Below are 17,062 nucleotides of genomic sequence, written 5' to 3'. Positions count from 1 at the left end.
TGACGAGACCTTGATGAATGGGTGACATCGACGTATGAACGACCCCGAGGAAAAGCTGAGGTGACCGGTGAGAGGATGGTGATGGAGAGAGGGGAAACACAGTGGTGAAGTGTGAGGTTAAAGTGCATGTTCTCCAGTGGTGGATGTGTGAGGTTTATCCACGTTCCTCCCACACTCTGACGGGGGTTAAGTAGGTCGTATCCTCACAGAAACAGAACTTCACCTTTATTATCTTTTTTCTTTTCCCCTCCTTTCAGGAAATGTCTTTGTACACGTTTTCAAAAAACAACATTTTTAGGGCTCACAAAACTCCAGTTCTTTTTGGAAAATAAAGCTGAAATTATAGAAAATGTTTGCATTCTTGTGTGTACAAGCCCTGAATCTAAGCTAGGCTAACTTGGATAGATATTTTCTGTTTTTGGTGTAGGAGAGTTGGAATATGAATGATTTAATAAGTAAGCTAGCTAGGCTAGCTTAGATAGATAGACATTTTCTGTTTTTCGTGTAGAGGCAGCAGAACAAGCTAGCTTAGATATGTTCTGGTTTTGGTGTTGATAGCTAGCTAAGATAGCTTAGATAAATAGATATTTCCTGTTTTTGTTGTAGACAACATGTTCTGTTTTTGGTGTAGAAGATAAATGTATGAATGAATGAATAAATGAATGATACTAACAAGATAAGCTAGCTTATATATTTTCTGGTTTTGGTGTTGATAGCCAGCTAGCTAGCTAGCTAGGATAGCTTAGAGATAGACATTTTTGTTTTTCATGTAGAGGTAGCAGAAGATGAATGAATAGCAAGCTACGCTAGTTTAGATATTTTCTGGTTTTGGTGTTGATAGCTAGCTGGGATAGCTTAGATAAATCGATATTACCTAATAAGCTAACTAACTAGCTAATTTAGTTAGGTTGTCTGTTTGTTTGTTTCAGGTAATCAACAACTCCTCAAATACAAGAGGGCAGTCTGAACCAGAGGGTTGTCAGTTCAAATCCTGGGTCAGGTCAAGGGCTGAGGTACGTCCAGACACAAAATATACATCTATAGAAAAATAAAATAGTTAAAGAAGATGTAAACAGTTATATAAAGATGTAATACATTAAAGCGTATAATTCTCTGTTTAACTGCACTTATGCAGACAATAAGAAATAAAACATAAGAATTATTTAGTTTGTTCAGGTTCACTGAGAACTTCTGAGAATTCTGTATACTGTGAGTAAACATCAGACACAAACCAACAAACTTGAACATTGAACTAACAAACTGTGTTTGTGGACAAAATAAAGTTCAATGTGTACGTAATTTAAAGTGTGATTAAGTCACATCTGTGACCTAAATTCAAATCGTCCTCACACCTGCGGCCAAAGCTTGTGCGAATGATGTCGAATGTTGTTTTCGCTTAAAACGCCACAAACAACATGTCGGTTCTCCCAGTTACAGTTGACTGTCCGTCATATATTATATCACATATTCAATCACAAACAAAGATTTGCCAATTCCTTTAATCATCGATGTGAAAGCTGTGATTTGTAAATGAAGTGTGAGAGCAGCGTTTTGGAGATGCAAATTTAAACATTTCCTCTGCGGCACTCTGCACTACTGTGTGTGTGTGTGTGTGTGTGTGTGTGTGTGTCAAAAGCAGATGAATGATTAATCATCACATCAGAGCACATTTGCAGAGTCTCTGTCACGGCATCAAACACTGGTCTCCCAAACAGAAACTGTGCTATTTTATTTTTCCGTCAAATTTGTATCACAGACTGTTTATGAAAACAAACATATTCTGCTGCTTTTACAAGTGAAATCACTAGTTTCAGCGCAACATATTTAATGTCTAACGTCTGATGCTAAATCAAGTCATAACAGATTGAACGTCACCTGCATTGACGTGATCTAACTTCTGCTTTTCAGGTCCGTGCCAGAAAACATTCTACTTTATGGCAGACGTCACAAGCTGTTGGATCTGTAAGTGTAAACAGTTAAGTTTGTCATCTACTGTATATCTAATGTGTTTGATCCCAAATCAGATTCATAACAGATTCATATACGATCGTCTGTGTGTATCCATCTTGATGGTATCTAGTCTAGACCACTTGTATTTCTGTAAACTAATGTCTTCCAAAGTGTCTGTCGTTTAACTCGTCGTCTGTCTGGATCTACGTCGTTGTTGACGCAGAACACACTCACTAAAAAGCCAATCAAAACCACTTCCATATGTGGTTTTGAATTCGCTTTGGAAAAATTGGATCTGGTGCGTTCAGATGATGTTTGCACATTAGATGCACAATCATTCATTTGGGTCACTGGTGTCGTTTTTGGCTCATCAACAAATATCACGTTAAGTAACAAACAATGCTGTTTACCAACTGTGGGGGGAGCCAGAGAGCAAATACACTACATTGTGTTAGTTTAACAATGTCGTTAACAACTGTTTCCTTCTTCCTGCACTTCCTTATACCGTGCTTCAATCTGTATCTGAACGTCGTCATTTTGGTTTAGGGACATTAACTCAGACACCAATCTGTGTTCTGCAGAGATGATCCTGGCGAGTGGGCTGGACAACACCATCATCATCATCATCATCATCATCATCATCATCATCATCATTATCATCGTTCCCTCTACTGACAGAGGTATGATTTTAATTTGAAGCTTCTCCTTCCACGTGTTTGTTTCCTCATCAGTCACAGAAGCTGCTGCCAGTTTTTCCTCCACATAAATTTCCCTCCTCTTCTCTGACAGCTCCCCTCAAACGCCATCATCAGTGTGAACAAAAACACACACAACTTTGATGACTTTTCCGTCTCAGATTGTTGTCGTCGTTTCTCGCTGCAGCTCTGAACAAACAGGACTCTGCTACTTCTTAATCTAATTTATCACGACTGGCAATTGTTGATGCAATCACTTAAAACCTGCCGAGCAATTCCATTAAAAAAAAAAAGAAAAAAAAAAAAAAAAGAAGCAAGCCTGGCACCTGGTCCGTCTCTCTTTAGAGATTAGCAGCCATGCAGGCAGCAAGGATTTGGTAATGAGTTGGAGAGGATTTACCAGTGGGAATATAATATGTGTCCCAGAGCTGCTGTGTTTTTTTTTCCCCATTTGAAATCCTCTCAGAGGTTTGGTGATCCTGCAGGTTCTCCGGCGCGGCTCCGTCATCACGGGCCGAGCAGAGGTCACATGCCGCAGATTACAGTAACATGAGGGGGGCAGATTGGTTTTTTGCTCTAAATCAACATGCCATCAGTCTGAACGTGGACTAATCAGGAGGTTTAATTTTCATCCACGTCACCACGTGAACCCGGGCCCTCGCACACTTTAGGTCTGAAAAACACACTGAGACACTTGTGCGTGTCCTCCGCCTGCAGACAGCTTAGATTAACGTAGCATAGCAAACACAGAGGGAAGCGGCTATAACAACTGAATTGGCTCCACAGGAAACCAATTTATGCAACATTTTAACAGAAAAGCAATTGATTTTCAGCTGTTTTGTCGCCAAATATATCATTTTTTTACTTTTCTAAATCTGTAACATTTGTCTGGAGGTTAATTTAATTCTCACTAGGATTAAAATGAACATTTTAAACTTTATACAAATTAATGTTTTCACATCACTGGTCATGAGTCGGTGAATTTCCACTGGGATTCCCGTAATGCCTTATGAAGTGACTTAACAGCTCATATCTTCTGTTTTTACAACATTTTACGAGCAGCGCAGATTAATGGCTAATTGTTTGTTTCCAGTATGCTAAGCTAAGCTAATTCCTTTGTGATCCAGCATCATGTTGAGAGTTGTGTCATCTTCCTCTTCTTATGCTTGTGAAAAATGGTCCTTTTACACATTTCAACTATTGTTAAGAAGCTGAAATCTTGGGCTTTAATGTCATAGCTGCTCAACAGGTAGTTCTACCTGCTTTTATACTCAAATATATAACAAAACCTGATATTTTATGTAATTTATGTCATGTTTTTTGTCTTGCGGTGTGACACAAGAACATCCGAATTTTTCGTAAATGTGGTGTAAACTAAAGTCTAAAAAAATTGCGACATCTTTGTGTTTTTCGTGTAGACACCCGGAACACAACTTCTTCTTGTGATGGGACTTTGTTTGGTCTTTTTCCTTTATGAATACTTTTATTTTCTTTATTCAGTCTCTGTTTCTGTGATTTTATACAGTGTAATGTAAAAAAAAACCAAAAAACAGTCTTCTTCTCTGGTTTTGGTGTAGCAGTTCTACAGCTCCACACACAGGCCTGGCATATGTATCTACAGCAAAGTTTACGTAAAACTAAATATAGTTAACGCTTCGTTCCTTTAGTATCAGCTGTGACTAGTTTTACCTTTCTGTTGTTATGAAAGGCTTTAATGGGACGTCTGTCCCCGCAGTATTTGTGGAGTTCCCTCTGGCGTTGCCCTTCACCCACTCTTCTTCTGGGTGCATGACTGAGTGAACCATCTGTTCACTCTGTCACGATGGTGCCAGCGACTCTCTGCTCCCCAAACTCCACACAGATCTGTGGGAAATAAACCGATATTATTCTTTTTGAAGCTCAGCGGCAGTTTAAAGTCTTTCTTTTTGTCCCCAGGGTAAAAAGAACGTTTTTATTCTGACAGCAGAAGCAGAGTTAATGTTTCACACACATGCAGATTTAGGTCACACAGCCGGTCACTGTACTTTATGAAGGGACTGTTCACACAGATTTAGTGGCTTTTAATTGTCATTTTAAAGCAGCGTTTGTTTGTTTTGTTCATCCATAAAAGGCTGACGACATGAAAACAAATACTGGAGATGGAGCAGTTTAATGGCACTGCTTTTGTTTTGCGGCAGAAAGATTGTTTTTATAGAAAGTAAGACACATTTAAGGCTGTTATTTTGTTCCTGTTTAGCCGCTGTAGCTTAGAAAGAAAGTGAGAAACAAACAATCATACAGTTTTTTATTGTTTTATTGTCCCTATTGTAACATTACAAGATAATTGACTAAATATTTCCACACCGGTGATTTCAGAGAAGCAGGAGGGGCTTTAAGTTCGGTCGATGTGTCGCCAAAATTAGTAGTTGCCATGGTTACTATTAGTTGGCAGCAGGTTCAGGTTAGGGAGAGGAAAAGCTAACATTTACTAGCGCGTGATTCCCAATAGCTTTTGAGTGATATCGATATTGATTTACAATCAATTTACGTTATTTTTAAACACGTTTGCGCCCCAGAAACTGATTTGAAATCTGTGTTAAATCATCTTTACTCTCTAAATAATCACTATTCGTTATTTTAAAGCATGTTTGTTGACATACATAGTAGTTTGTGATGATCATGACCTAGAAAACTGTTGAACTAAACAGGATTGTGACAGAGCGGAGCATGTCGATCCCAGAGGAACCACAAAAGCCAGTGAACAGCAGCCGATGCTTTCAGGGCCAGTGGGAAAACGCAGCGCTGCTATAGAAGTGTGACACTAGGAGGCAGAGAGCTGGGTGATTTGTGGAGGACGCTTGTGTGGCAGCCATCTGCACTGACTCTTCTGTCCTCTTCTTCTTTTTAAAACAGTATCCTGGCCTCACCTCTGTCCCCTCTCTGTCCACTGACCTCGTCTCTGACCGGTGGCATATGGTTTTTAACCCCCCCCCCCCCCACCGCTGCCCTCTGGACCCAACCCTGTGAACAGATTATAAATGGCATTTAAATAATCATTTTCCAGTAACATTTGCAGAGACACACAGAGCAGACGAGCGCAGCGCGACTCCACCAGTAAGCTGCTTTCACTGCAAAGCCATTTTTGAGTCTTAGTAGTTTTGGGGGTTTTTTACGGCCAAACATCTGTCCCGCGGGTAAGTCATGATTGGTGTCATTACCTTTTAAGTAATGCTACCCTTTTTAAGGTAGCATTAGAGATTACGGTGACTTTTACCTTGGGTAAAAAGGTATGGAAAAATTAGCCCAGGTCATAATAATCCTGTGCGCAGAGAGCAGCAGTGAATATGTGTGTAAATATTCCGTCATATAAATTTTTATGCTGATTTTCAAGCATGGAGGAGCTTGGAGAAGCCTTACACATGTCCTGTGGTGAAATGACATTACTCCACCTATCCACGTCAAACTAATCCTGTCTGAATCGTGCTTTAGTCCGTTATAAAGCTGATTTCCTGACAGTTTTCCCACCTGTGGCGGCAGCAGAGAGCGCTGACTGACTGTCACAAACTCAGATGGGGAGCAGCTCTTGCCGCCAGGAAGCCAAAAGGCCATCTGCAGCACAGGGCCATTGTGTCGCTGTGCATTAAGCTTTTTTTTATGTGCGACATAAATTTACAGCCAGCCTTAAGTTAGCCGGCACTGCGGGCGGGAGAATATATCACATGTAATGTGAGGCAGAACAAAGGCGACGGTGGTTAAAGTGTGTGTGAGCAGTGCTGCAGATGTATGAGGGTGAGGGAAATAAGACGGCTAGGTTTCAGCTCAATACTTTATTAAATAATCCACATAGTAAACATCGTCATCATGAAAAAGAAAACAACAGAAATGAAACAATCACATTTTGTTTTTCTTCAAGTTTTTTTTCCCCCCAAATCAACAGTAAATTTGACTTTTAGAGCGACGCACATTTCAGTGGCTTTACAAAAGTCACCCGAGGTTCATGTGCCGTAACGGTGGTAACCGTGGAAACTAGACTGTTTAATCTCAGTGTTAACGCCTGCCCTGTGATGTCACACAAGACGAGACGAGAAAAGGAAAAAAAAAAAAGGTGTGGTGACATCACTAGAATGTGAAGTCATCGAATCTCTGCCTCCGATGAAACTGCTACAGCGAGCGCGGACGCAGCCGGAGACGGAGCAGCCTTGCGACAAACGCCGCGCGCGCGACAATGGCCGCCTTTGTGTCGCCAGCTGCCGCGCTCATGAAAACAGCTACTGATCCGACTCTAACTCTGTACATAAACTGTGTGAATCTGAGGGAGACGTTTTCTCCAGTTTGAAAAACACCAAAGTGACCACGTGTAACCGAGCACGGCGAGTTTAACACGACGGATCTGACGTCGTTAGCATAAATCCACACGCTCTGCTACAGCGTCTCAGGAGAGTTGATATTTGCTCTACACACGGACAGAAAGCACCATGATTAAACACTGTTGACGTCACCATGTTTTCACTCCAATGAGAGCAGGTTTTAAGTTAGTTTTCATTTAAAACATCACATATAAAAAAATCAAAAACACGACTCGGTGTAAAAAAAACAAAAAAACATACACAAACAAACAGAAACATACAAAAAAAGTATCTACGCTACGCTGCTGGCAGGCATGCTACTGCACAGCAAGGTTTTTATTTAGGTTTTTTTTTTAAATTCTTAATGGCTCTTTTTTGTCGCACGCTCACATATTATCTGTACATCATCATCATCGTCATCATCGTCAGACTTCACACTGACCGACCGACAGCAGCAGCAAAGTGAAATAACACAACTCACAGAGCTGTGGTGACTTTAACGAGAAGCAGGAGACGTCTTTATGTTTTCTCTCACCGTCAAACAAATCCCATTGAAACACACACTAAAAAACAAATTGATCTGTTATCAATAACTGTATTGGAAACCGTATTCAATTGCATCATTAAGCTTGAATTTTGGCTTGTTATGATGCACGCTGGCAATATTTTCTGTTTGTAATCGATTATTGATCCATTTCTAAATGAATCGTCAACTATTTTGATCGTCAAGTCATGTTTTTTTAGTATCTGAAACAGGTGTCTGAGCTTTTTTCATCTTCTTAAATGTGAATATTTGCTGGAGTTGGGAAACACTTTTTTGGACCAAACAAGTCCCCGATTCATCGGGAAAATAATCAGATCCAGGAGCTTTTTTCAATGCTACACTAAGGAAACCTGTGAGGTATATATATATATATATATATATATATATACATGTGTGGATGCGGCAATTATTATTTTATTAGTTGTTTGTTCCATTATGTGTTTCCCAAACCTCAAAATCACTGTCTGTAAAAATATTTACTTTTATGAAGCTGAAACCTTAGTGGTACCACCAGAGGAAGCTTGCGTACCACCGGTGGTACACGTACCACAGTTTTAGAACCATAGGATAGTAAGTATAAAACAGTGTAGTTCTGCTACATTGGATTTGTTGACAGTAAGAAAAGCACAAAAAAAAAATCCCCCGACTCATCCTTAAAAATCCATATCACATTTTTCACACAAACTCAAAAACGTCTCTAAGACATAACCAGTCGAAGGCCCATCTGAAATCTCATCCACAGAATGATGAAGTCCAGTTTGCACTCAAAGTCAGTGTTTCAATCTCCCAAGTCTCAAAAATGATCATCATCATCATCATCGTCATGTGTCCGTCTGCTGTCACTCACGTATAAGACCTCGGGGGATGAAGCCGAGGGCTTTTGATTGGATGAACAGAATTAGAGCTTCGGCTGAGACGCGAGTTAATTGGCTCTGTTCTGTAAAACGATTGGAGGAGCAGCAGCTCCATGAGTTGCTGGTTTTTTTCGTCAAAGCCAACTTGACAAATTGTTTAAAATCATGATTGGACTTAAATTACCACGGCTCCTCGGTGTCTGCGTCACTGAAGGAAGAATTAGCAGGAGCGTGCAGCCGATTATTTCTGATTTGTCGCCGAGTTCCCATCAGCGTGACGTGATTTGATTAGGGTGCTGGGCCGCGGTGGACGGACCGGTGGAAGCAGATGTTGCCCTTAACTTTGACCCACATTCACCACCAACAGTGATGCCAACAAACAGCCCCATTCTGCCCTTCCTCGTCCTGACAATGGCTGGCGGGTGTGGGGCGTCAAATCAAATGAAACAGTCAGGGAACAACAGCTGAGTGTGTGAGGGAGGGAGGGAGGGAGGGAGGGAGGGGTAGAGTCAAGAGACAAGTGTCCTTTTTAAAGCCAGAGTCAGGCCAGACACAGAAAGAGAGAGAGGTCCAGTCCCATTTCATTTCTTTACCCCAAGAAAATTAGTTCACAAGGGGAAGTAGTTAAAAATCTACCCTTTGAAAATGGTAGGGTCCCATCAAGAACAAGAAATTCTGTTATTCTGTCGCTATCGTGGACGATAAGAATTATAAAATGTTTGTTTGCAAACATGTCTGAAAATGTCCTCCAAGCCTAGGAATACTGACTGACCAGTTTATGTTATGTACAAGAGATTGCAAACAAGTTCTGGTTAGCATAGCTACACAACATGCTAGCCAGTGTAAGCTTTAATCATGACGGTAACACTAGTTTAGCTATAAAACATTTTTAAACAATGTCAGCCTCATGATGCTAGCTAGTCAGTTTTAGCTAACCGGCGTTACAACAGTAGCGTTAGCTTCCTTGGATTTGGTTCGCGCCATTTCAACAAGAAGTGGGACATTTTACACTGACATGTTAACACACAAAAACTGAGGAGTCAGGCTAAGTGGTAGCGGCAAGGGCTGAAATAGGACCGAGCCTGAAATAGCGCTATCCTATTAGCACGACTCGACTCGGCTCCACACATTGAGGAGATACTATGAAGTAAAGAGAGCTAGAGCTAGAACTGTTTAACGTATAAGCCACGACAACAAGTAGCACAAAATGGCTGCCAGTCGAAGCTCAAGACACAGAGACAGCAGCAAATGTTTCACTTCATTCCGAGCTTCAATCACTGCCTTTGCATCGCGCTCGTCGACTGGTGGAGATTCTACCAGTGAGCACAAAGGCAGGTTTGACTCTAACAGGCCTGGATCAGCGCTAACAGGCCTCTGCTTTGTCAGAGCTGAGCCACAACTGTAACAAGAAGTGCGACACCATTGAATCTCCTCACCTTCCGAACCATCTTCTCAGTCTGCACTCCCTCTTTCTGTTTCATTGGCTGGTGGGATTAGGACTAGATTTCCCCAAGGAGAGAGTATTTGTATGCACATGTGCGTAAATGTCACGTCTTATAAGTTTTTTGTTTTGCATTCGACCTTGTGGGTAAATATACTGAACACTGTTGCGACACAGAGCTGAGTGTCTGCCACGTGAAGGAGGGGAAAAAAAAAACCTCCAGATGCCAAAAGACAATGAGATTAAAGCTTTGCCACATGCTATTGTGGGCATCATCACATGGTGGTGGAAGTTGGCCACTGCGTTCGTAATCTGTAGTTCCCATCATGGGTGTCGTGACCTGGATTAAGTTGCAATTTTTTTGCAAGGATATTTTTTGTCAAATTCCAAAAGGGAGGCCATCTCGTATACATGTACTACTTGTCTCAATACTGTTTAAAAGTTTGAGATTTTGAGGTTAAATCTGAAGTAATAAAGGTTCAGAATCAATGAGATTACTGGGACTGATTCAAAAATGCAAACATCCACTAAAAACTCTCAACTCAAACATGTAACCTGCAGCAATGAATGCGTACTTGCTTTGTTTATTCATCCTTTTATGCACCGAGAGCCTCTGTGATGCAGCTGATTTGTTCTCTCCTGCTATTTTTATCTACTTTCTGCAAGTGGAAGTACTTCCAGAGCAGTCAGACCGAGACAGAAAACTATGAGATAAAATCCCACTGAAAACAGATCTAATATGACCTGCTTTTAAAAGCACACTTTGCTTTTTCAGTGTAATATTGGGTCTGACCTCTGTCATGGATAAAAAACATCGGAAATGGAGATTAAATCTACCGAAGCAGGGACTAATTTAGCAAAATATGAAGATTTGAGGGAGGGAAAACAACTTCCTGACCCTGTAAGTGTCTTGATCTTCAGATGGGGGCACGCAGGTGACAGATGAGACGGTAAAATTAAATCAGCAACAACAAACAAACTCCTTCATGGACAACAGCTCCTTAATCTGTCTCTCGCTGAGTTCCACCACCTTCAGGCTTGAGCCGAACATTGTAGCCAACCTTTAAAGACATAGTACGTAACATTTCTGACTTGAAAAACCTAAAAACAGCAAGACTAATGTTGTATCTGAATGCTTTTTGTTGTGTAGTGTCCTTATGTTAGCCAAATGGGTTCCATCATTTGTTAAATCCATAGAAATACGTATTTACTGTCTCTGCTGGAACTTCTTGGATAAATGTCAAAGTGAGGACGGAAATTATTGGTGCTGCGAGTGGATCACGACTACTCATTGCGACCTATCGTCGAATCTTTCCCCTTAAACACTTCCCATGATCCCACTCTGCTGCCCGACGTCATCAATCTAGGTCTATCTTTGATTGTGAGTGAGACCCCTAGTGGCAGAAATGACATACCGTGCGTTTAAATGTGTTTCAAGTGCACACGTGTGTTTGCTGTGGAGCTGCTGAGTGGACGAGAGGGGGGGGGGGGGGGGGGCAAGAGGGTGAGAGCGGTGGGGGGAGGGATTGGAGGGCCTGCGGTAATCTGCTAATCTCATTAATACCACGGCTGTGGGCGCTCTGTCAACAAAACGCAGGGATACAAAGGACGGGGTAAACAGCTGATGACCCCGGCTGCCGTCCACCGCGCTGCTACACACTCTACGCAAACTCGCCAAGCATTCTGTAATTCTGTATCCACCAAGAAACTCTCTCCTCAGATTAAATACGACGTAAACACAGAAAAGTTTGGCGATGATGAAAAACCAGCAACTGTCCCCTCGAGCCAGACGACCCCCAAAAGGCTCCACAAAAACAAAAACCCTGTTCTCCTTGCTCTGCTGATTACACATCGCACAGCAGGACCAGTGGGACCAAGCGTGGACTTCTCAGCTGCTCCCGTCAGTCTGAGTCACTCTTCGCTGCAGGGACGATGCCAACATGTGTCCATGTGTCGTCCAGGAAAATAACTGCGAGGCCTGTGAGGACCAGTCTGAATCCACGTGCAAGGTTTTCGAGAAAGCTCCTTAATGGTGGTGATGATGGAGAAGGTTCAGGTTCAGGTTCTGGGAGCGTGGATTCACAGAGCACAGCTGGGAGTCACTGGGAGCAGCCACATGGGGTCAGATGGTGGGACAGGTGGACCAAATGGTTCCCTCGTGTTGTGCAAACGCAAGCGGATATTCCGGGAGTAAAGCTTGTGTTTATGAGATGGTAATCAAATAATCTTCAGTGGGGAAGTTTCAATCTGGGGATGGAATGAATAAATAAAGTCTGCTGTCAAGATTCCTTTGCTTCTGCATCAGCAGAGAAAAGGATCAGAGATGTGTATTTCTGTGCGTGAGACACAAAAAGGCATGAGGTCAGCGGAGATGTCTCGTCTCACCGATCCAGAACCCGACTGTAATCCTGAGGCCCGCAGCCGCCTTCGCTCTTCAGTTCGGCAAATACTTGCGTGAAAAAGTGTGGGTCTGCGTTGATTCGCAGCATCTTCGCGCTGGTGGCGTTGATGATGGCGAGGCATCGGTCCCAGAAGGCCTCCTTACCCGCCTCCACCAGGAAGGGCTTGAGCGGGTACGAGATCTCGTTGCCCATGTAGGAGTAGGACAGGTAGAGGCAGGTGAGCAGGATGGCCTGCAGCTCGTGCTCCGACGCCACCAGGTCGCCGCCCACGACCTCCCGACACAGCATGTAGACGAAGACCACGTTGGCGGGCGTGACGAAGGCCTGGTCCTGCCAGCCCTGCAGCAGCAGCGAGCGGTCCACGGCCCGCAGCCACAGCACCGGGTCGGCGGGGGACAGATGCTTCAGGCGGTAGCAGCGGCAGCAGAGGAACTCTCCCAGGCAGCGCAGGAGCTCGCTGGTGGACGCCTGGACGATGACGCGCTTCGGCGACGACGTCAACACGTTCTGAGGAGCTTTCTTCACAGAGGAGAGCTGCTGGGGTTTGCTGTAGGCGTATCCGTGGCCCTGACCCATGCCCAGCCCGTACCCAAGCCCCAGACCCAGTCCTGCTGGGCCCTCGTAGCTGGAGAGGTTAGCGCACGACATCGACTTCTTCACATTCTCGCGGTTGAGGTGCAGCACAGAGTCCTTCTGGTAGATGTTGATGTTGTTGTTGTTGTTGAGCGGTTCCCCGAGCGCCGGCGGAACGCCGCAGCCTTTCTTGGCGTTGCCTTTCTTCTTGGTTGAGGCCACCAGTCGCTTCCATGTCAGCGCCGGCAGGAAGATGGACTGTCCTCTCTTTAGCCCGCGGTCTTTCTGGCTGTTGAGAGAGCGGCTGCTGATGCTCGGGTAGTGGCTGAGCGAGCCGGGCCGGTTGTCATAGTAGCCTGATTTGCGGGAGTCAGGTGACAGCGAGAGTACGGTGCCCATGGTGAGTCACAACTCCAGATGCGAGACAGTCGTACTGGTTGTGCAGAGAAATAACCCCTGGGGTTTGGTGTTTTTTTCCTCTACTCTCTTTTATTTCTGTGTTTCCTGGAGACGGGACGAGGCGAACGGTGCAGACATGTCAGGATCTACACCGCTTTCATTTCCTGCAACATTCAAACACACACAGAGAGAGATTATTGTCACAAATATACAGTTTTCTACTCAGTTCAATTTGCAATTACATTTTACAAGCAAAAATGCAAAAATTCATCCCTTTATATACAGTTGTTGAGTCATTTAAAGGTTTAATTCTCCGATTTGTGAAGGAAGCATGTTGTTTTTTTCTTGAGAGACCAAATAATGACAGTTTTCATTGTATTGTAAGGTGCTGCTGTGGATCAGTGGGCAGCTTCTAACCGGAAAGTCAGGGTTTGATCCCCGACTGCTCTCATCTACACACTAATGTGTTTGAATCGCTCCTGGCTGTTCAGAGATGGTGTGAGTGTTAATGCGCTTTGATTGATGACCAAGGCTAGAAAATGCTACGTTAATACGAACCATTTACCATTTAGTCTCAACATGTAAAGTGCAATTTCTTTGGTTTAATTCCTTAAATCCTTCATTTTTAACTGTTAGAAGTCCCATGTTTCTCTTCTCTGTTACAATAGTATATATAGTATATGCAAAAATAAGCAGCAAGAGTTTAAAACAGATGCTCACTCGCTCATAATTTGATTTGCAAACCTTCACAAACCAAATTTCAGATCCACTGGGAGCTGAGCTCTTTTACCACAAGATGCATACATACAACATAAACAAAGAACATGTGCAGGCTGTAGAGATTGTGAATAAACTGAACAAGTATCAGTAGGACTGCAACCATTCTTCAATTATTAGTCGATCACTACATTGACCGTCAACTATATCTGATTTTTAAACTTCTTAAGTGTGAATATATTCTGTTTTCTTTGCTCCGTTCGACAAAGAATTCATTAAAACTGAATCATTTTGGTTTGTGAACAAAACAAGACATTCGAAAATATCATTATTTACAGGTTTGTAGCCGAACAATTACTCAATTCATCTAGAAAATATTACCTTATTATCAGAGATGTTAATAGTTCAGTATAATTTTGAGTTTCTTTCATCTCTGATGACATCTCATTTGCATTTCAGTGAATTAATTACATACACATGCTTTGTTTTTTTGGAATAAAAACTCACCTGTGTTGATGCTCGCGCTCTTTTTGTTTCAACCGCAGTCCTCGTTGATGCAAAATAAGCGCAACAAATGCGCCGTTTGTGCAGCTGCAGCGCGTGAGTTGGACACACGGAGCAGAGTGATGGTCAGTGATGGTCAGTGTGGAGACTGTGAGTGTGCAGGTGTCCTCCTCCGCTGCTCCTCACACCCTCACCACAGCGCTGAACCCGATGATGTGAGAGGCTTCACTGTGCGTAATAGTCTCTCCATTGTCTGAGGTCTCAAACAAACATACAAACGCAACTTTTTTCAGTCAGTTCTTTTCAGTCAAATCCATGTCTTCACCGGAGCTGAAGATCCGTGCGTAAAAGTCTGAGCGCGCACCGCGAACCTGCGCACAGCGAGAGCTGCTGAAGCTCACTGACCGACGATCAGCGTCTGCAGCCCGGACCCTCTGAGCCTGTGCCTCCCTCCCTCCTCCCACTCTCCACCCCTGCTGTTAAAGAGAGAGAGAGACTCCTCACTTCACCTCCTCCCAACACACACACACACACACACACACACACACTTGGTTGTATATCTTAATGAGGACACTTCATATACATAATGCATTCCCTAGTCCCCTAACCTTGAAACCAGGTCTTAATCCCTGAAAAAACCCTGTGAGGAAAAAAGATGAGGATCAGAGAAAATGTCCTCACAAAGACTGTTTTTTAGGGGTTTTATTGGACCTCACAAATATATAAATACAAGAACATACACATGCGCTGTCCTGGTTCCCCGCAATATTATCACTTCAGTAAATAAATCCCTAACCTAAACCCAATACTGACCCTAAAACCAAATTTAACCCTGAGAAAGCCTTAACCCTAACCCCAAAAATATCCTCACTCCCTGTGGTTTGTACTTAACCCCAACCAATTTAATGCCTAACCCTAACCTTTATCTAACCACAATCCACATCTTAGCCCTTAACCTAACCAGTTCCTCAGAAATGTGGTTCTGCCGCATTAGGACCAGTTTCTCCATGGTCTCCATGAGGACTATACTGGTCCTGATAAGGTCAGTGTTTATGACTGAAAATTGTCCCAAAGAGGCAACAAATATAAGAACACATAAAAACATGAAACATGAAACCTGAAACAATCTAAAGACTTAACGGTCCAGTGTGTAAGAATTGGCAGCATCTAATGGTGAAAGTGCAGATTGAGCTGCCTTGGTGGTGGTCTGCGCTCTCCGAGTGCTTTTCTAGTTTTATTATACAATCAGACAATGACAATGAATTACAATTGTGGTTATTTTGTGATATGTATTTATTCATTCATGTCAATCACTCCGGCGTCTTCCCTGGAATGTTGACGACGTGAAAGGAAAACTGTAAAGACGTCTCCAGGGAAACGAGAAGATAATGTTGTTTGTGAGGAATTCCCTACAGAGAGTTAGAGGTAAACAAGCAAAACCACGAGATAAGAAGGACGAGGATTGTGTCAGGAAATACACGACATCACAGAAACAACCGCTGCTGCTGCTGCTGCTATAACTGTGTCCTCATTACTGTTAATTCAGATTATTTAAATCCTGTCTCTGTGCAGATGATGAAGTGACACCAGGTTAAACTGATACTTAACTCTCTCTTACTCTTCTTTTCCCTGAAGTATTTAGATCAGCGCTGTCGTTCTTTAAACCCGTCCACAAATAAACACAGCAGGTAAATTTAGATTTAGATCACTGTGTCAAACAAAGTAGGATCTTAGTATCTCTTAATTATGACTTAGTGTGTCTACATTTTGACTTATATCTCATAATTTTTACTTAGTATCTGATAATTTTGACTCATATCTCTTACTTATGACTTAGCATCTCTTAATTTTGACTTAGTATGTCTTAATTATGACTTAGCATCTCTTAATTGTGACTTAGCATCTCTTAATTATGCCTTAGCATCTCTTAATTTTGATTTAGTATGTCTTAATTATGACTTAGCATCTCTTAAGTATGTCTTAGCATCTCTTAATTTTGACTTAGTATGTCTTAATTATGACTTAGCATCTCTTAAGTATGACTTAGCATCTCATAATTGACTTAGTGTCTCAAAAATATGACTTAGTGTGTCTTAATTATGACTTGCTAGCCCATAATTTTGACTTAGTATCTCATGATTTTGACTTTACTTTTGCACAGATGGCACAAATGAGCTTCCATAGAAGGATGTCATGAAGTGATGTCATGAAGAAGAAGACGACAATGATAAGAGAGGTTAGTCTAACTTATTTTCACATAAAACGATCCCGTCCTCTCTGATGTCAGCGAGATAACAGTATCTCACATTGTTCTGCACACTCACCTGACGTCTGTGTCTGGTCCAGACAACACAGGTTACAGACTGGAGCTTTAAATCCAGCCTCAAAATTAGAGCAGAGATGAGAGAAATGAGGGCAGTAACGGAGTGGTAGAAGAGGACACACACACAGAGAGAGAGAGGGATGGAGAGATGAGAATGAGGTGAAAAAGGAGAAGAGGATTGGTGAGGGACGATGGTGTCGCTGCAGCTGCAGAACGAGGACAGAGAGCTGAGCTGTGGTTCACCTGACGACACATCTGTCTCTGTCTGACTCCACCAGACGCTCTAATCTTCCCTCTTTAAGAACACGCCACACACCGGGGGACACTGAGGGATT

At 42.7% G+C, this 17,062-nt stretch overlaps 1 protein-coding gene across 1 annotated transcript; it reads right to left on the bottom strand.

Annotated features, from left to right (window-relative positions):
* Positions 1-12,190: 12,190 nt before the first annotated feature.
* LOC310936235 (cyclin-dependent kinase 5 activator 1) lies at positions 12,191-13,183 on the bottom strand (the record flags this gene model as incomplete). The annotated part of the gene is made up of 1 exon (XM_083900260.1): positions 12,191-13,183. One exon carries the CDS (start codon positions 13,181-13,183, stop codon positions 12,191-12,193), a length of 993 nt encoding a protein of 330 aa, XP_083756386.1.
* Positions 13,184-17,062: the final 3,879 nt, after the last annotated feature.

Source organism: Microchirus variegatus (assembly GCF_963457635.1).
Source record: "Microchirus variegatus genome assembly, chromosome: 13".
Taxonomy (NCBI): Eukaryota; Metazoa; Chordata; class Actinopteri; order Pleuronectiformes; family Soleidae; genus Microchirus; species Microchirus variegatus.
Note: the sequence above shows the minus strand (reverse complement) of the source record. Positions and strands in the feature narration are given on the sequence as shown.